General features: G+C 44.3%; 1 protein-coding gene across 1 annotated transcript in view; it reads right to left on the bottom strand.

Annotated features, from left to right (window-relative positions):
• Positions 1–20,628, bottom strand: part of LOC128753954 (polycystin-1-like) — a 49,972-nt gene that overhangs the window by 6,327 nt on the left and 23,017 nt on the right. Inside the window, exons 19-46 of the mRNA XM_053856197.1 lie at positions 17,944–20,579; positions 15,966–16,166; positions 15,371–15,670; positions 14,871–15,295; positions 14,434–14,584; positions 12,925–13,077; positions 12,120–12,260; positions 11,039–11,360; positions 8,958–9,174; positions 8,477–8,636; positions 8,232–8,384; positions 8,018–8,162; positions 6,488–6,823; positions 6,019–6,107; positions 5,575–5,887; positions 4,994–5,162; positions 4,663–4,921; positions 4,397–4,592; positions 4,113–4,283; positions 3,751–3,894; positions 3,476–3,686; positions 3,236–3,362; positions 3,036–3,146; positions 2,913–2,962; positions 1,870–2,075; positions 1,730–1,808; positions 1,535–1,650; positions 725–927 (exon numbers count right to left, since the gene is read on the bottom strand). Coding sequence (XP_053712172.1) covers positions 725–927; positions 1,535–1,650; positions 1,730–1,808; positions 1,870–2,075; positions 2,913–2,962; positions 3,036–3,146; positions 3,236–3,362; positions 3,476–3,686; positions 3,751–3,894; positions 4,113–4,283; positions 4,397–4,592; positions 4,663–4,921; positions 4,994–5,162; positions 5,575–5,887; positions 6,019–6,107; positions 6,488–6,823; positions 8,018–8,162; positions 8,232–8,384; positions 8,477–8,636; positions 8,958–9,174; positions 11,039–11,360; positions 12,120–12,260; positions 12,925–13,077; positions 14,434–14,584; positions 14,871–15,295; positions 15,371–15,670; positions 15,966–16,166; positions 17,944–20,579 — 7,784 coding nt within the window. The remainder of the gene's footprint in view (positions 1–724; positions 928–1,534; positions 1,651–1,729; positions 1,809–1,869; positions 2,076–2,912; positions 2,963–3,035; positions 3,147–3,235; positions 3,363–3,475; positions 3,687–3,750; positions 3,895–4,112; positions 4,284–4,396; positions 4,593–4,662; positions 4,922–4,993; positions 5,163–5,574; positions 5,888–6,018; positions 6,108–6,487; positions 6,824–8,017; positions 8,163–8,231; positions 8,385–8,476; positions 8,637–8,957; positions 9,175–11,038; positions 11,361–12,119; positions 12,261–12,924; positions 13,078–14,433; positions 14,585–14,870; positions 15,296–15,370; positions 15,671–15,965; positions 16,167–17,943; positions 20,580–20,628) is intronic.

The following is a 20,628-nucleotide window of genomic DNA, read 5'->3' as shown; positions in this document are numbered from 1 at the left end:
AGTGGAACATCAGAACAAGATGGTCACAAAATGCTTTCTTCCGGAAGTTTGAGGAAAACACGAGAGGCCTCCAGCTCCTCTGGAGGGAAACCAAGCTGCTGCAGGTCAACAGAGAAGCAGAATCTCCCCAGCGTGTTCCGAGTGTGCCCCTCCGTGTTAGACATGCCTGAACCACCTCACCAGGGAGGCGTCCAGGAGTCATCCTGACAAGAGTCACCTCGACTGGCCTCCCTCGACATGGAAAGCAGCGGTTTTATTTTCAGCGTATCCCTATGTCTAAGAAGAGCCCCTGCAGAGACAACTAAATGTGGCAGCTCACACCCTCGACGCCCTTTCCAACACTAGCCGAAGCTCACAACCACAGGTTTGAGTCGGAACATACCAGGAGATTCAACCCCAAATCTTTCAATGAAATTGTACAGACTTCTAACGCAAAACTTCAATATTAGTTTAAACATAAAAAGAATCTGTTTTTATTCATCAAATGTGGATCTCTGCTATTCTGGGGTTAAAGATTCATACTTGTTACAACACAAGCTCATGTTTGTAGTAGCATCAAGTATTAAAAATGTCCAGTCATTCCAGTAAGGAAGACACGCATTACTTGACTTTAAATGTAAACAACAGGAGTTGAAGTGATTTAAAAGACTAAATATCTTTCGTACTTCCAACGTCTTGAAGCAATGACCTCAAATACGACCCCCGGGGATGACGGCTTCAGTACCTTCAGCGGCTCTAGCAGCAGGCAGGAGCTCAGAAAACTGGCAAAACAGGAGATGAGCCACATCATGGAGACCTTCTGGCCAAACCCTCTGCCCGCCCAGATGGAGACACAGTTTGCCAGCATGATCCCAGTCCAGCTTCCCCACAGAGCCACTTGACCGCACCAGGGAGGGAAGCGTCTGGGTCGACACACGTCTGCCACGACTGGAGGGTGAGACAAGAAGGGGGTGAGACAGCTCAGCAGTTGCAATGAGTTGCTGAAGACTTGTTTCTTTGTGAAATGACACGGAATGTTAGTGGAAGGAGGCAAGCGATAGCTGTGCTTCAGAACATTCTTTCACAATTGTAATTGTTGCGTGTGTATTCACAAAGACAAATGTACAAAGGAGAAGCACGGCATCATGACACTGTTCTGCTGCCTGCTTTCTCTCTCTCTCTCTCTCTCTCTCTCTCTCTCTCTCTATATATATATATATATATATATACACACACATTATTTTAAGTTTCTTCTTCATTTTTGTTCCAGATGAACTGAATGGAACATTTTCTTGTCATTATGTTAAAGTGGCCTTCAAGCTGCGTGCACGCTGTAGCTTCAGAAGAAAGGTCTTTGACTGATTCTGAATCAGATTTTAACCTTGATCAAAGTGACTAGTAAGTGACTAGTAACTAGGATAAAAAGAAACAGACGACAAAGTTAATAAAGGTTGAAGAGTCTGGACTAAAGTAAGGTCCAAAACCATTTTGTACCCAGCTGACCACCAGGTCAGACAGAGGCTGTAGTTTTTTTAATATCGTGATTCTCACATACTTGTGTTTGAGGTGAAAGCGTTTTTGGGCGGGTCCCTCCTCGCAGACTCAAGTGGGAGGGGGTCGTTCAACTTCGGCAGCAGGATCACTTCTGTTTTATCTCCAAAAATACTCGACCTGATACAAAGCAGAGAAGCAAAGAAGCACATGGTTTGTGCACAAAGTTAAAGGAAGTAAACTATTATTTAACTCTCACAGGTCTGCCATTTCACTCTCATCCGCCTGAGGGAAAAAGTTCTGTCCGTCGGTCAGAATGTGTTTGATCAAGTCCTCATCTGTGGAGAAATGAAACATCAGCATTCCTCACAGATTTTCACCGGAGGCTTTTTTTGTTACCTGATGAGGTGAAACATTTGTTCTGCTGCTCAGATCCCTCCTCGTCATTCGGGTTAAAGGTCATATCGACCCCAAGATGCCTGCTGCCTTGACCCCTCTTCAGTCTGGGAGGCCCGGCTCCGTGTCCTGCTCCACCGCCGTTACTCTGCAGCTCTGGCCAGTCCTGGTCATCCACCTCTTCCTCAGTTGAGCCCCAACTTTCCACACTGGAGTCACAAGATTTGCACAGCAAAACAGTAGATCATTTTAGATGGAGAAACTTGACATGTTGTATAAAGAATGCTCAACATGGATGTGCAAAAAGGGAAGACAACCAATGAGACTCGTGGATGAGTCTCATTTTGGCAATAAAACTCTCAGTTTTATTGCCTCCTTAACATTTGACTTCATTTCAAGGTTTGATAGTGACAGGGGAAATCAGCGTCTCCAAAAAATCCTGGCGGAAACCCTGCATCATGTTACACCTTGAATTACTCATTTTTTAGTCAACACATTTATTGCATTTAGATATTTTGAATTTATAGTTCTTCACCATTTTTGCACTATATTCAACCATTTAATAAGCACCTTTTCTTTATTGTATATGAATATCTTTTTGTGACATTTTTCTATACATTAAAAAACATCAATGAGAATGGAATGGTTTTAAAAATGCATTACAATGCAGGGCGTCAATTATCTGAGCAAACCTGAGGATGAGAAAGAGGCCACAGAGCCAGCAAACATGGGAGCAGCCCGATGAATTGAAAATTGAGTCGAGATTTGAACACGATACCACTCGCACTTCAAAGCTTTTTCTATCCTTCCTCAGTGCAACGGCGTATAAGGAAGCGTGATTGCAATAACAATAGAGGTGCACTCTAATCCTGCTATGATAGGACACCATCACCAGCTACTCAAGTGCTATTGGAATGATAACGGTGAGCCTTACTGGTTTGTTCAGATGCTAACCTGAGTGACAGATTTTTATGACACTAATACTGTGTAGGAGACGCTAAAATCTTTTAACATCTTCTATGCTTTGTGAAAAGGGGCTGACTCACCTTTTGGTTGACAGTGTCGGCAGATCCATGTTGGTTTCCTCTGAGTTTGTCTACCAGAGAGATCGGAGGAATAAGGTCTTTGTTGACACATGACGGCAATATCTCAATGTAGAAGTTACAAACCTCCCCGTTAAAATACAGGAAGGAGCTTCCAGCCATGGAGTTGTCCAGGAAGTCGTCAATCTCGACCGACTCTTGGTCCACGTGGGGTGGCACCTGCTCCACAGACACACACTGACGCCACACAGCGACAGAGACAGGGAGAGCGTTAGCTTCAAGGCTGTAGGGGCCAGTTACCACCATGTTTGCTGCAGGCCACTTACCTTACTGCGGCTCATTCGGAAGACTGTGAAGACCAGCAGGTAGAGGGGATAAACGATCAGGCACGTGACCACACCTGCTGCCACCGTCTCCCCATTTAATGAAGAAACCCTGGACACTGCCTGGGAGCTGCAGATTAGATTACATTAGATTAGAAATAGTTCTTCAGTTCTTCAATAGTCCCACAGTGGGGAAATCCAAATGCACTGACAACTAAAAGAGACTAGCTTGCGCACACACACCCATATCTTGTGTCCACCACGATGCTGTACCACAAAGTGTTGGCCAAAATGATGAACTCCAGTAGCACTGCGCAGCATGTCGCCCTCTGCAAACGTGTGAAAGGACTGCGAGGAGGCTTCTCCCACAGCGAGAGCCACAGGTGACTCTCACACAGCGCCCTCTGCAGCTCCCAACGCACAAGGCGGGGGAAGTGATGGAGCACCGCCTCATCTGAAGACATGCGACACATTAGCAACATCCTTCACCGACTCATGGAGCGCACCTCTGGATTTACCTGACACCTCCACCTCGATTTCAACTTGTCTCTCAGTTTTCTCATTGTCCACCGACAGCCACTCCTCCACCAGGAAGTAGTAGCTGCTTCCTGTCTGCAGGTCCTTGATCAGAACATACTGAAGCAGCCAGGCTGGAGACAAACCTGAGGATCACGAAATAATAAGTGGGTTTATGAAAGCAAGGTTCATAATTTCTGTCTCACACACACAGAGACAAACATCTCCCCCACACATAAGTTCAATATCAGCTGATTAAAAGTTCCACTGCTTCCGTGTGTCATTTGAGAAAACAACAAGGTGACAAATAAACACTTGAATCAGTTGAAGTTTGTTGTTGAACGGTGCCTGTTTGACTCATTACCCTTGTTGTCATGCCAAATGCGAAGCTTCCACACGTTGCCCAGGCTGGTGTCAGTCGCTATCTGAAAGATGTCGAGAGAGTTGCGAGCGAAGGCTCCTCGGCTGTCCAGGTGGCGGTGGCCACTGCGGCCCTCGCGCCCGTACAAGCTGATTCCCACGTGTGCTGTCGTGCCTGCAGGAGTACAACATATTAATCACTTATTCATGACTCCAAACTCAAAATGAACGAGTGAGTCAGCTTCCATTTATAACTAACACATAGGGGTCGCATCAGATCTGTCTCACCTGCCCCCCTGAGCCAGCCAGTCTTGACCTGAACCTCGTATTTGAAGAGTCCATCTTGGCAACACAGAGGCACCACACCAGCCTGACGTAAATCCAGCTGATCTAGCTTGTGCAGAACGGCTGCTGCAACCACATAGCAGAGCAAACCCAACACACACACCAGCAGCACCACTAAGCTTGTTGCTCCAGAGCGGCCCTGAATGAGAACAGAGAAGGTATATTACATTTTGGACTGATAATCTCCGACAGGTAAACTGGTCACTCACCGGCACTGAGAAGCTGACGGCGTTGGTTGGCACAAAGAGTCCGGCAGCGAAGGGGGTCAGGTGTCGAGTCCGGCAGACGGCCCTGGTGGCGTTAGTTTCGGCTAGCGGCACCATGCCGTCAGTCCGCCACTGTTGCTCGCTTTCACTGAAGTACTGGCAGAGGTACGCGAACAAACTGACCTCCACGTGAACTGGACGAGCACCGTGGCTGCAGGATGTGCTCACGTTGATGTAGTAGTCAGTCGTGGTGTCGTACAACCTGAACAACATATAAATGACTTCATATTTCACAGAAGAATCAAAGGTGGAAACTGAGCAAGTGGATTCTCACTCTGGCGACAAGAAAAAGGTGTAGTTCCTGTGGTCCAAACTGTGACCCTGGGTCATCTTCTGAGTGATCCTCTTCTTCTCTGTGCAGTTAAACTCATTTGGCTGCTCGTGGGAATGAAGGAAGGCTGTGATATGGGGCTCCTCTTCCTCCTCTAAAACGTCTTGGGCATCTGGAACACAAAAAGTGTATTTTAGAATTAGAAGAAACATTCAAATATTTAAGTTCAGCTGGTACTTTTTAACTAGCATTGCACCTTAACTATAACTTCCTCTGCTAAACAGGTTAGGTGACCGTCAGACCAACAAATTTTAATTATATTTTCAGGAAATGTTGACAACAAAACAAGGAGCAGGTGATTAAACTTTGGTGTGGTTCCCAATTTCCACCTGGAACCATGAATCAATTCTGATTCTTCATGACTGAGACAGCTGAGACAACATTTTCTTCTTCTTTCTACTGAGTGTGTTGTGCAAATGAGTTCCACACGACTGCCACCCGCAGTCCAACTTAGCACATTGTTGCCAAAATGCTTAAATGTTGCTTCAAGTTGACTCTGATGTTCCCTGCATTTGAGGCCTCACCTTGCAGCGATGTGAAGTTAAGCTGGATGAAGAGTCCGGCTTGTTGGTTGGTGTTTCCTGCGCTGACCCGTACAATAACAGAGTCACAATGGCTGATGTTCACAGCTCCGGCTATCGGGACTTTTCCAGCGCTGGGATCCTTCAGTCCTTCTCCCCCACTGCCATTGTTAATAGCAACAGTGATGGCCATGTTGTCATCCAGTCCTGAAATAGGAATCTGCGCGCCATTTTCCGTCCGGAACTCCATGGATGCCACCTCAGTGGAGACTGTGTAGTTCGCCACGTAGTTAAAGGGGAAGGGGTTGGACTCCATCTGGCACACAGAGAGATTCTGTTTGTCGCTGAAGACACGCCAAACATATGGATATTCCACAGTGTCAGAAGAACGTCATTCCAGAAAGAGAGAAATTCCTGGATGACAAGGAAACTGCTGGGCGACGTTACCTGAAACAGGAGCTGCATGATGTTGTTTCCAGCAGCTACTTTGCCAAGACTGTAGTTGAACGCACGAGGGATTGAGAACCAGTGGCATTCTGGACAAATGAAACCAATAAATTCATTCTAAATCCACCACAGTAACAATGACTATATGCCTTTCAGTTTCTGAATAATAAGAAAAAATACAAAAGATTAACTGAAAGAAATGTAATATTTAAGTTGAAAATATAAAAAAGAAAAGCACAACGAAAGAGGAGAAATACATACATCAAAAACAGAAATCTTATTAAAAGTAATAGAGTAATTACATTATAAATACATGACTAAATAAAGAAAACAACTGCAGAGAATCTTCCTCCATACAGCATTCTGTGACTGACCACCAGATTATTTTTTTCATTTTAGTTATTTGTGCGACACATCAGGATGAAGAACACACAGTACACACATCATCCGAATGCTTGCCACAACATACCTGGTGTGTCGTTACCATGATAACAAAGCAAGCTCTGAGGGTCAGCCAGTTTTCCAGTTGCAGCAATCTCGGCTCCCTTCAGCACGAGAGGTTCCTCATTAAGAACGCGGGCATGCATGAGGATGAGCATGAGGACGGATGATAGGTTGTATGCCTTCGCTGCGACGCGCAAAGGGTAAGTCTCCCCAGAAGTGGAGGGCTCAAACGGGAAGCCCCCGTGACCTTCCACAACAGTGGAGGGCAACGGGGAAGTGAAGGCATGTGAAGCAGCATCCACATATGCTGGCTGGGTGTTGAGCTGGGAGGCAGACTGGCTGACTTGGTGGATCAGGTCACCTGAGCGTGAAGAAGAAAGAGTAGGTGGGAATGAATGTCTGTTTTTTTCATGGATTCCAGATGCAACTCTTGCCAGGACTCAAAATGGTTGTATTAGTTGTTATGATCATGAGAGCCAGATGAAATGAAGATTTATTGATGATATTTTCAAACCTTACATTCATTTAGGCTTAAAATGTTAAAGTTTTAAACACATGAACGTCATAACCTCGTCAGAAGTTCAAAACAGATATTTGCTGACACCGAACAGGGGAACTCTTCCTTCCTCAGATAGGAAGTGGCTTCAGTATTATTATTATATTGCCACTTGACTTTAAAGCAAATTTGTCAGACCAAGATGTGATGTTCCCTATTAAAGAAATGCTGTGGAATTCTCATTCTCTGGGTGACATCTAGCAAGCCACACATCTGATGCCAGACTTCAAATTCATTAAACAGCTAACTCAAGTTCACTTTTTTCAATCTCATGTGTCTTTGTATAAATCATACACAACTAGCCCAAATCATATTTTATATTATATTTTGTATAGCGACCTAAAACGAGCAGTGAAAAACAACTCTTCTTTTCCCCCCATCATTTTGTCTTCTCCTCTCTCCGCCAGAAAAGATGCTTGTCATTCGAATATAGTCTTTTCTTTTTTTCTGTGATACTTTTAACATGTAAATGAAGTTGCGTTTGATTTCTTCTTGTATCTGTGCAGACATATATGCTAAGCAGCTCAGTCTTTCTGAGCTCGATACAGCGATTATATATATATATATATATATATATATATATATATATATATATATATATATACGCACACACAAGTAACATCCGACTTATGACTGGGATCGGTTCCGACCAACCGGTCGTGAGTCGGATTGGTAAGTCGAATGCCATTCAAAATAGCAGACGCGAGGGTTATAGGTACTACTGTCGTACGTGTTGCCGGGCTGCTACGTGCTGCGGTGCCAGATATTGAATTAAAAAAAAGCAGCTGGCCGTGGTCTTAAGTACGGGTGGACGTAAGTCGAGCAGGTCGTAATTTACTTGTGTATAGAACTTCACTTTTTTCTGATTCAATTAAATTCATGTCACTTTTACAGATAGTTTTGTTTTTTACAGATAGTTTTGCATTGAGTGTAAAGAGGGCTGATATGATTATTTCTGTGGTCAAAGTGAGTGATATCAGCTTCAACTCTTCTTCTCACCCATGATGTTCAGAATGTTGTCTGCGATCTCCGTGGGAGTGACGGTTCCCTGCTTAGTGTCAGTCTGGAGAATCTCCAACATGGACTCCAATTTGTTGAGCGTGCTGTTCTGACACTCTTCACAGATGACCTCTTGACTCACCGCCTGATATCACACAAGCCTGTTAATCAAATTCTTCCTTTCCAAACACAGTTTACTGTTTGTCAGTCTCACCGTGCACTGAGCGAGAGCAGCTGACGTCTGCTGAATGTCGCTCACGGTGCTCAGATCCAGAGCTGTCAGGGCTCTGGTGATGTTGTTGCGAACTTTAATCCGGTAATCGCGATCCACTCTGTGCAACAGCTCAGACTTGGTGCTCGACTCATACTAGAAAAAGACCAGCATAAGGTAAGTTGAATCTGAAGAGAAATTCACAAGCTCAACAAATAGATGAAAGAATTTTCATTGGCCTCGCTTGCCTCGTTCAGGACGGTAATGATAGCCAAGGACAATTCTCGGACCCTCTGGGAATCCCCCTGTTCCAGCAGGTTTTTAAGCGCATTATCTGTCAGATCAGCCAGCCAGTGAGGAAGACTGCTGTACTCAGGTGGGGGATCTGGAATCAGGACTTGGATGGACCTGGACACAAACAGAAGAAGCCATCAGAGAGCACACATGGAGGAAGCACCTGGACAGTGAACAAAAGAGGCCAGATGTTTTAGCTCTCTTCGACTCAGTGTGATTTACTTCAAAAAATATATTCACTACCCACTACACTTCATGAACGACCAGGCGAGTGACTTAAAAAAAACAGTTGCGGTTGTGAATTGCGACTCAAATTTCCCTTGAATTAATTTCGGATATTCTCCAAAGTTGCTAGGTCGAACAGTGTTCTTCACCATCATTAATGATGTTGACAGAAAATTAAGCTCTGACAGAGTTAACAATTGAAATCATTACTCATTGAAGGCAGTGATTGCAGCTCCCTGATGATCCTCCACCGTGATCTGAACAATCAACTGATGCTGCGCTGTCTTGAAACCTGGAGGAAGGAAAGCCGAGTGCTCCGGGCTGCTGCCTTTGTACACGCAGAAGTCCTCGCAGTATTCTTTCCTGCAGCGGGTCACCAACAGACTGTAGAGCAAAGGTGTCTCTGAGACGCCCAAATCACTGTAACCTGCAGAGACACAGACGTGGGTGGAGAAGCATGGGCTGAAAAAGAGGCTAATGCTGCATAGAATATGAACAACTTCTGTGATGTTGCAGTGGTGGTTGACACTGCTCACTGACGTGACACCAAGTCAAGACTAGAGCCAACCGTGACTAAGGGAGTGAGACCAAAATGATTGGCGCGATGGGCGCTGTCATGATCACTACACTTCTGCTCACAGGTTTCTTGCGACCCTCAGTTGTTACAGTGTCTTTGCAAATGTAACACGCTGCTGAGTGACTTGTCTGATTGAAGACACAGCAGGAGCTTCCACCTCTTCTCTCTGATGTAATAAGGCTCATTTAGAGAGCATGCACGTAAGCGGCAACCAGATGGAAGCGTTTCCAAACCAAAAGACATCTTTGGTTATTAGGCATCACACATCTGTCTAAAACTCAGCTGCTGTGAAAATCCAGAGTCCAACTTGATGCATCACCATGCAACTGATTCCGAAACAACAGCATGACCTTCTTCACTTTCGTCTTCATGTTCACACCAGTCTCCAGAACTACAACACAGCACCGGACCGAATGCTTCTGAACGTCAACAATCAGACAGTCAGTCATTGAAATCAAACCAGATGGACTTTGAGTGTCTACTAGGGATGGGCGATAACTTATAGTACACAATATACCGCCAAAAACAATCTCCACAATGGCAATTCTGCATCTGACAATAAATTTGAGAAACACGTGGCTCACTCGCTGCATTGGACCTGCACACGTGAACATGATGAGACCGCGAAAGCGCCGCGCTCTCCAGCTCTGCAGCGTTTGACAGCCGACACTGGCGTGTGACAGTTGTGGAAAGTGTGGTGGACTTTGGTTCACGATCGTAGTTTAAAACTTATTTTTAATACAGGGAACCTTTGACAATGACACTAGTCGCCTCAGACTCCCTGGATCTGTGTTTATTTTATTAGATGGAGTGGTCCTCATAGGTTCTCTGACGCGGTCGTCTGCCTTGGTTCACATCAACACATGCAGGTTTCCAGCTGGTGAAAATAGTTATAGGTGGTGGCGTCCTCTTCCGCGTCCCCATTAGGGTTCACTGATCGCGGACACACTCTCACAGGCAGCGCTAATGCTACACCCAGGCATGAGTTAGGGACCATCAACAAATTCTTAAACGGTCAGAGTATTAGTGAAATCTTCAATAAGGCAAAGAAAAACAACCATTTTAGGAGAGAGAATTGTGAAAAGGTTTTTCATCACACAAGACAAAGGACTGACAGTTTGTATCATGATTTCGAGAATGGAATATGACTAAATGATCATTTATTCACATGATTTCTCATATTTCTTCAATAGCATCGAGACTGGTCCATAGTTAAAGTCAACTGTTCAGAGACATGAGATACAGCAGACAGATGGCTCAATTTAACCCCTAAATAAAACTGACAGAGGAGCCTGTCAGACACCAGCGGCTTCTGCCAGAGACGTGAAACACTGTACTGTATTTGTCATCGCTACACTTAACTATTATATAAGAAATAATGATGTTGGAGACAAAATCCACTAATCCACCTATAGTACTTAGCAGTCGCAAATTGGAAAATTGAATCAAAATAACGTCAAGCTAGCAAGGCTCCTTCAATTCTTTTGTAGATTATAAGAAATATTTAAAGCTCCAACATCCTACAAAACTAATTCAACCCAAGTAACTTGGTTCAATAAAGACCATTTTTTTAACTTATTCTTTTCAGCAATCCTGAGTTCACATAGTTGATGTGAATAGATGACCCTGCGTCTCTTTATTTTGGGGTAATATATTTTTAAATACTTGAGTCAATGAACATGTTTATTTCTGATCACAGCAGATTCCTTCCTACCTGAACAGTTGAAGTGAACTCTGTCGCGCAGCGTGTGCATTTTCCACCCTCCACCGTCTCCGACTGCGTGTGCCACACCGTCTTCCCCTCCAACTCTCAAATGACACTCCCCGCCGGCAGGAGGCCTATTGTGCTGCAGAGTAATGGAGGCGGCACCCTCCCCATCCAAGCTGCCGTCGGTAACATGCAAAGTGAAGATGTAGGAGTCGTTGTGTCGCAAGACGCCTTGCCGGAGAACCAGGTTCATGCCGTCACTTCCTGTGGTAGTTGAGGAGGAGTCCAGGACCAGGGTCTGGTTCTGGAGCGTCATGGCAGACCAACGCTGCTCAAACCGGACATGAAGAAGTAGGAATTAACTGAATGCACTGAATCATTACCAATTCAAATAGCTTAGTGGATTAGCTCTGATGACTTTGTTGTTCCAATTCACCACAATGAAAAATACATGATACGACATGATAATTCCAGGCAGACCTCAATTGTTAAGGTAGATTAATATCCCTAAAATACTGTCATGCAAGCTGAAATATTTAAGTCACAAGCTAGATATCATGATCAGTATAAGGTGGAAGAAAGACTCCACATTTCCATCGGTTTGAAAGCGTGGATCTGTAGAGGGTGGAATGTCGAAGTCAAGCAGGAGTGGAGGGAAGCAGAGGTGACAAAGTCAAGCGCTCAGACTGAGAAAACAGAGGGCGAGTTCATTAGCACAAGGAGAAATAATCAGGCTGATGGAGAGCTGCAACTGTGAAAAATCACAGGAGACTGTGACTCAACACCGACTTACTGGCTGCAGTCCGATTTAAATCTAAATCTGTAGTCCAAGAAGAGGGTGGACCTACTCATTTTAAATGTATATTAATCCTTGGTCAAATTATCCCAGGATGCCAAAGAGGTTCTTCAGACATTTAATGGATAGATGTATCTAACATGGCACTAGCATTACACACTAAGAAGATCAGTCAGTTTGCATAGTCATATTTCATCTTTTTAAAATTTGACAAACAAAAGGATGCGTACTGCACCTTCAATATTGAAGTAACAATTTGAGGCAGTTGATCTCAGCAGTGTGTTTTCTTACCCAACGATGAAAGCGATGGCAGTTTGTGCAGGTCCCTTTGAGATACACGTAGGAATTCTGGCTGACTTCGTAGATCGACTGCGCTTTGCAGGACACACACTCCAGGTACACCATTGGGATGTGACCGCTCTGGACGAGAACCTGTCAAACAAGTTTATTATGGCATAGAATTAGCATGTTTAAGCAGGTAATTTAGCTGAGAACTATCACCTGCTTGTTTACTTATTACCAATATCTTGCATATTGGGTTTGTGTAATAACATTGCCAGCGCAAGAGTTACCCAAACCAACAATTTCCACTGAGTCAGGAGGCAATGCAGAGGAAGAGCTGCGTGGTTTTTCAAAAAGAAGATTAAAGTCTTTTCAATTTGTCAATTTCCACTGGCTGTGGAGTCCCGGCGGCCACCTGAATTCCACAACACTTGTGTTTTTGCAGAGCTCCGCACAGCACCCGGTGGAGTGAATCGTTCAGAGAGAAAGTTGGCCAGAATTTCATGATAAAACACAATGTGTTGACGTCACATTTTATGGTGAAAGGGCAGTGAAAATATTAGGTCATAACCGTGACCCTGAAGCAGTCAACGGAGCACTTCTTTCATGACAACACGGATGACAAGTTGTTAATTGTGGAGGTCGAGCGTCGGCCTCCTCTTTGAATCCGCAAAGTACTGTGGGATTGAAACGATAACAACCACTCTGCTCCACCCCGCACCGGAAATTTAAAACTCCACTCCACATTCCCTCCACCACTGTACCTAGTGGAAATTCATGACAGACATTTTGACAGTGACTCCGAAATACTCACAGTTTGGGTTGTGGACTCAGGCGACATACAGTCTTTACTGATGGTCAGTTTAAAGGTGTATTCAACGCCAGCCTCCAACTCAGAGCCAGATATTCCGAGTACAGGGTCGTTACAGCCCAGTCCGAAGTTCAGAGTGGAGCAGTGCTCGGGACCCTGTGAATAGAAGAACATGCTTTAATAACAGAAATATATCATGTTATATATCAAATTATTTAAATTCTACAATGATTTATATGCGAATTTGAATGAATGTATACGAACATCTATTAGAAGCATCTCCAAAAGTCCAAATGAAGTAGTAAAATAAAGCACATTTTTATCTGGAAATTGAAACAACCTTCCAGATGAAAAAGAATTTATGAAGTTTGATTGCTTCTCTCCTTGTCGATGAATTATTCAGGCTGCACGAAAAAAAGCACCATGATTCACCTCCTTTCTTGTTTGATTTCTGTGATTACTGATGAATATGTTTTCACATACCTTCAGGAGAGAGTCACTTCACTCACTTAACATTCCTTGAGCCCCTTTCTTTGCGAGTTTAACAGCTAGGGTGGGTAACATTAATGCAGCTGGAAAGTTGAGCTCACTTCTATTTGTTACATAACTTGTCACATGCCTATCTGCTTAGCTATAACACAAGAACAAAGCGCATACAGACTTTAACTCTCCAAGGCCTCTTCATCTTGGTGTCATTGTTGCCAGGAATCGTGTTGTGGACTGTTATATAACGGGCAAATAAAAATCTGTGATCCTTAAACGCCGCCTTACAAACTCACGAACACTTGAGAGAATGGAATCATTTATGGGGATCAGCAAAAAAAGTGAGAAAGTTAAAGAGAACAGAACTGCAAAGCATCTTTGCACCAACAACAAGGAGGAAGAGTCTCGGATGAACTTGTGTTTTAACATGAATTCCGAACATTAAAAACAATGTACATGTCAGTATTCCAGCCAATAACCTCTGGCGGCAAACTTTCTTTTGAATGGTTACGTAACACCGGGGAAGCATTACCTTTAGGAGCACAAGAGAGCTGACACTCAAGAAAAACCTTGTCTCTTTTGATAGTGAATCATCCTCAGCCAAAAAAACTCCAGCAATTAAGAAAGGAGTGCAACATATAACAAGGTTGCATCTAACAGGCAGCTGGACTCATTAAAGCAACAACAAACACATGTTTATCACACGTTTAACAACTTGGTAATGAGTTCAAAGTGATCATGTTGGTAAACACAGCTGCATTTTGTGGTGGCACACAGTTCAACGGCGTCAGAGCTATTGAGGCAGTGAAGAACATAATGTAGACGGAGGAGATGAGAAATCAAAAGCCCAATTGATTTTTTGCAGCATGAAGGCTTCAGTCTATCCACTCATTGTTTGCACACTTCACTTTGATATCAGAAAGAAAAATAAATTAACTGAAGAACACAGTGTGTTTTTACACCCTCATTGTTCAGTTAAAGCAGTTGAAGCAACATTGCCAAATACAGAATAGATTGTTTCCTACTTACTTTGGAGGTGCCTTGACAATCCCAGTGGTAGTGAAGCAGGGATTGGGTCTCTGGGTCCATGTTGGGGTCATAGGACTGTACAGCACTTAGCTGAAGGTCCTGGGTCCGAGACCAAACCCGGTAAGTGCCACCTTCTATGATGGGCATCAGCCTGAGTGAGAAAAATGGACATATATGTTGAAAACATTTGTGTTACACTCTAGTCCCAGACCAGAACCCCATTAGTCTAATGACACACAAATACACCCATAAGTATTATTTAGTTACTTTTCTGTATCCTAAAATATAGACAACAGACAAGCGAATTATATGCTAGCTAGGGTAATTCAATTAGGATACAGTCGGAGTTCTGCTTGAATCATACAGAGAATTGTATCTTTAATCATGAGTAGAACTTCATATTAACGTGTGTAAAACTTGTCAGCCGCTCTACTGACCTTGCAGCCATGACGCTGAGCTGAAGAAAGACGGTCTTCTGCAGAGGCATGCCATCATATGACAGCGAGAATACCAGGGTGTAGTTCCCAGGCGCCAGAGTCATTCTAGGCAGCGAAAGCTGCAGTCGTCTCACGTCTACTTCCATGGGAAGGTGAATGACTCCAGCAGATGATGAATGAGACGCACCGGTCGCATCTCCACGCTGGTCATTACCGCAGGAGGGAGCTGAGAGGATCTGCCAGAGATACTGAACTCCGTAGATCATGCAGCCCTTCAGGTCTACGCTAGCCTCCAGCAAAGTGGGCTGAGAGCGCCAGATAGCGAGGCGTGGCGCTTGAATAATCTGCACCTCTGGCTCATCACACTCCAGCACATTGATGTCCACCTCTGCTGGAACCCAGCTCACCCGGTTACTGCAGTTCACCTAGCAGGGAAAAAACGGTTAAATAGAAAGTCCTGCTGCTGTTTAGAATGGACCTATATTGAATATAAGACTTACTTGGACCACAAAGTGTCCTGGACTCCTGTATTCATGAGCTGCTGAAGTTGAAAGAGTCTTTTGTGGACTGGACCTGTCGCCAAAGTCCCAGATGCACTCGACATCGCTGGACTTGGGTGTGAATGAGGCCACGAAGGACACAGTCTTGTTGATAAAGGTGTGGTGTGGCGTCGCTTCAATGGTTGCGGCAGTGAGGATATTCTGCACCACGATGTGACTGGTAACGTTTTGAGCATTGAGTGCGTTGAAGGCCCGCAGGAAAATTGTTAGAACACCGGCTTCTTCTGGCGTGTAGGAGAACTGCGTAGGTAGGAGTCATTGATAAGTGAGACACTGGATCTGCAGTATCTGCATTTCAGAAAAAAGAAACCAGAGCCCAGCACCAGGAACAGATAACTGCTTGCTTGAGAGCAAAATTGAGAAAAATTCGGATGAGCCATCCTGTAATAGGAACTCAGTACCTCAATGATTAATGTTTTATTTCCAACCCATTTGCAGTGCATACAATTTAAATTGACCTTTGATAATTTGATGCCATTTCATGGTCGGAGTGACAACAGAGCACGTGAAGGTAGAACTTTTGAGACGCTCTCACCTCTTTCCCCATGTGTGCAGTCTTGTGGTGGTGGTGGTGAAGATCGAATGTCCAGATGAAACTGACCGGTTTACCAGTCACAGTATTGGCCACAAACAATCTCTTGACACCGACAGGTATCGCTGCGCTGACTCCGATGATTGACAGGCCTCGCACTGCCTCCATCACCTCCACCTGCAGGTGTCGCCGCTTGTGACTTACCTGCATCAATCCAGATAAATTACTCAGCAATATTCTTAAAGCTCCAATGCAAATTATTATGAGAGTCAATCATATTTTGTTTAAAAGAAAAAAAAGAGAAAAAAATGTGGTTTTGGAAACACATCAAACTTTTTTTCTATTTTGGCATCTATTTAAACAAGGCTTTCCATGTCAAACTGCAGCTGCTATGTCAACAATGTCATTAGTTATGCAGTTTTTTATTCTAGAACATTCATAATTTTTATTCATATAAAGAGCACATTGTATTCCACTGACTTGGCGACAATTGTCAAGCAACTCGTACTCCAGTAATCATTGCTGTCCAACTCCCACTGAACCCACTTCCTCCTGCCTCACAAGTCGTACGTACAAAACTAGGTCAGTCTGATGGAGTTGGGCCTAAAGTTTGTTGTATGTTGTATTTGTTGGTATTGTTGCCAGAGTTCAAGTGTCGCCCGAAACATGATTAATTTATGTGTAATTCAGTAGTTTTTTTTTTTATATTTCAAGATTTTCCCAAGAATGCAATAGGTTCCTCATCATATCATTCCAAACTACAATATATAAAAGCAGAAGCAGAAGTGGCAGAGGTAGCAAAAGGCTTCAAGACAAAACATGAAGAGAACTGTTTATCAACTGACTCGACTTGTGATTTTGTGCTAAAAGGCTAAGGACCCCAAACTCCCAGGATGTACTGTCACTCCTGCCAAAAAGAGAGATCTTGCAACTCAGCATTTTCTGCCTGGAAACTTCCAGCAAACATATGCAGTTACAGTTTCCAAGTGTTTTTTTTCCAGCAGTTTCCCCCTCCAACAGATTTACTGAAACGTTTCCAGGACTCAGGACATGCTGTTTGAAATGAAACAATAATTTGAAGTGGACTGAGACTAATTGTGTTTACCATCGACTATTTAAAACAAAACGCTCAATTAATAAGTTTGTTTTGGCTAAATTGAATTTCACATTAACCCTTCCTTTCTAACAGGATCAGAGCTGTCATTAAATTAAAGCATAAACATTAAAACCTTTGTGCCATGTCATTCCTAAACTGTGTGAGCTCAATCTTCCCTCAACAACATTTAAACATCATGAGCCACTTGAGTGGCGCTTTTTCAACACATATAAATTGAAAATGGCAAAAATATTTACCCATATTCAATGTTAAAACATAGCCACTAATGAAGTCATAACAAAATTCCCACTGCTGAAGAGGATCTCACTGACACTGAGATGCTTTGAGAGCACAAAATGAGACATCAAAAAAGACATTTAAATCACTATTTTCCTGAAACATTACAACATAAACTGTGCAATAGCATCTCTGTGAACTTTTGACATACCAGACCACCTCATCAAAAGGGCCCTAGTGAGTGTCATATCATTTTTATCGTCTGCTTTTTGTCTAATTTAGTTCACTTTTTCAGGCCATCTACTTTTCGCTTTAATGCATTAATAACATAAAATACCATCAGGTTTCGAGAAAGACATTTTATTGCCTCTAATTAATTGTTTACATGATTTTTTTTAAGTAGAAATCTTGTATAGTATGTGGTGTTTGGTGGAAGACAAGTATGATCTTTTTTTTTTTTTTTGGGTTCTAGTTTGTTGGGTTTTTTTTTTAGAAGCCTAGTTCAATGATAAAAATGGATGTGGCTCAATTAAATGACTAAATGCTGTGCTATGGAAACATTGTTAAATTAAGGACGTTGACTCCTTTGCTTGTAACATGTAAACGTGTATGTAATGAGTGGTCCGTTCCATGTGCAAACAATTTTACCTGGTTATGAGCTGTGAGGTTGACCATGTAGGTGTCCACCCGGGTGAAGGTGTGCACGTAGGTCTGGTTCGGCTTGGGCGTGACTGTGGCATCTCCGCTGATGCTGAGGATCAGTTGAACATCCGTGCCGGCAGCCATGGAAATTACAAACTCTACCTTTTGGCCAACCGTTACGATCGTCTCCTTATTGCCTGTCTTGAGTTCCAAACCCTGAATCTTGTCCTGCACGAAGAACTCTTTTGTGACCACCTGCCCACTGACGTCGTTGGTGGCATTCAGAGTAACAAAGGTGGTCTTTGGCTCCATAAACACGACTGAAGTGTTCTCCCCGGTCTCTGTATTTCCTTCAAAGAGCCACGTCCAGGTTACATTGGTTCCTGTGAGTTTCTCAGCCAGGAGGGAGACGTTGGAACCCGTCGCCACATAACCCTGGTCTGTCACCGTGATTGCTGTGAAGCTAACCCCAGATATGACCTCCTGGACACTGACCTCCTCAGACAGGAGAACTGAGCTAACTGCATTGAAAACTTCCACTGATACTAGTTTTTGTCCAGGACTGGTGAAGGTGTGCGTCCTCCAGGGAGAGTTCCCCAGCAGAGCCTCCCCGTTCACCAACCACTGGTACTGCAGGTCCGAACCCTCCACGGTCAAAACTGTGAGGTTAGTCGAGGAATTCACTGCGACAGGTTTGCGGCTGATATGCAAGAAACCTCCACGTGCAGGATCCAAGAAGTGGATGGTTTTGTTGACTGTCAGCTGATTCAGGAGGTTAACTGCCCGGAGGAAGACAACGCACGGACCGGGTTTGGAGTAGCGGACCTCAGAAGATTTGCCACTGATGTTAAAAGTTGAGCTTTGAGGATCCATCTCTCTGACAAAGTTCCAGGTGAAGGTCATGTTGGTTCCTTCCTTCCACCCCGCATATAAGTGGAGAACGTGATGTGTAGCAAAAAAACAGCAATCCACCCCCTCCCTTCCTCCACCAGCCCACCTGATGTCCTCCTCTGTTAAAATCTGCAGACCTTCAAGCTCCCGCTGAACAAACAGGAAGATGCTTGCTTGTGATGTCCCGACATCGTTCTCAGCGGTTACAATGATGTTGAAAGTTCCGACGGAGCGGAAGGTGTAGAACATGGTGTGGTTCCCAGGGATGGACGTGCAACGGTCGCACAAAATCCAAGAGTACCGAACATTATCTCCTTCCTCTAGGTGGGCTTCGAAGTCTACAAGTGCATTGAGGGGCACGTTGATCAGACTGGAGTTAACAGTTAGTCTACGGATCGCAGCAAGGACAGTGACAGGCAAGAAAGTGTGATTGCTGCTGACTTTATTGGCCGCTGTCAGCGTCACGTTATAGTGCCCACTAGTGTTGTAGATGTGAAGGACGTTTTGCCCCATCCGAACATTTCCATCTCCAAAATTCCAGGTGTATGTGACATCCGAAGGCCAAAAGTCTGTTGTGAAATAGTACGGTGCTCTGAGAGTCAGGTTGTTGTGCTTGGTACCGTTGTGTTGTATGGTCAAAGGTCCCACTGGTATCTGGACCTCAATCAGGAGACTGCTGTTGCTGGCTGAAATGTTGTTAAACACAGTCACGGTCACGAAGAAAAGGCCAGGTTTTTCGTAAGATGTGACGATACTTCCGCTCCCCTGAATCAGTATGGGATCTCCGCCTCTGCCAAAGTCCCACTGGTAGCTGTAGGTAAAGTCTGGCTCGGCTGTGACTTGCAGCGGGATCTCCTCGCTGACTGCAACTTGCAATTTCTCCAGGTGAAGGTCGGTTTTGGTTATCACAGGCTGCACACACATCCACTTGAGGAGGTGGGCCTTTGAAGCAGTGTTGACTCCGCCGGACAGAAGCAGGGAGAGTTGGTACATTCCACTTGACCAATAAGTGTGTGCAACTCTCGGGATGCCATGATGGGTTTCATTCGGACTTTTGTCACCAAAGCTCCACTCATAAGTGTGTGCTGAGGCATTTCCTGACACCCAGGCTTGAATGTCAAAAGGGACCTTCTCCTGGACACAACCAGACGGCTCAATCTTCACTATTTGGAAGACGAAGACTTGAGCGGTGAGGGTTGTCCACCCAGAGCTCACAGCATTAGCTGCGGTCACATTGACAGTGTAGTTGCCCTCGTGAGTGTAGGTGTGTGAAATGTGAGGTTCAGACGACGAGTAGTTGCGTCCATCTCCCATGGCGAAAGTCCAGGTGATGTTGTTACCGGAGTCGAGGTGCCCCCATACTGATGTCGGGGCGTGAAGCTCAGTCGGACCTGAACTTCTCACTGTCAAATTCTCGATCTCCTCATGGACAAAGATGTCAGTGCAGGCTTTCATAGAGCTGATGGTGTTGTTGACTGAAACACACACATTGAAGTATCCGCTCTGTGTGTAGGTGTGTGCCACTCGACGACCTTGCACAATGGCAGAACCATCTCCGAAATTCCAATCGTAGTGAATTCCGTAAGGTGAGGGCAAAGGGTGAGCCTCAAATTCAGCCAGTTTGCTTGCTAGCAGGAGCTGTGGGTCTCTTTGTATGTCAAGACGGGTGAGGATGCTGTAGACACTCATGTTGATGCTCCGACTGATGTTCTCATAACGATTGGACACCGACACCAGCGCTGCATATATTCCTGTGGACCATTAAAAAGCACTTTATGCCTGAGTTCATGGCAACATTTT

The sequence above is a fragment of the Synchiropus splendidus genome, chromosome 2 (genome assembly GCF_027744825.2).
Source record: "Synchiropus splendidus isolate RoL2022-P1 chromosome 2, RoL_Sspl_1.0, whole genome shotgun sequence".
In the NCBI taxonomy this organism is placed as follows: Eukaryota; Metazoa; Chordata; class Actinopteri; order Syngnathiformes; family Callionymidae; genus Synchiropus; species Synchiropus splendidus.
This window is presented reverse-complemented; position numbering and strand designations above follow the sequence as displayed.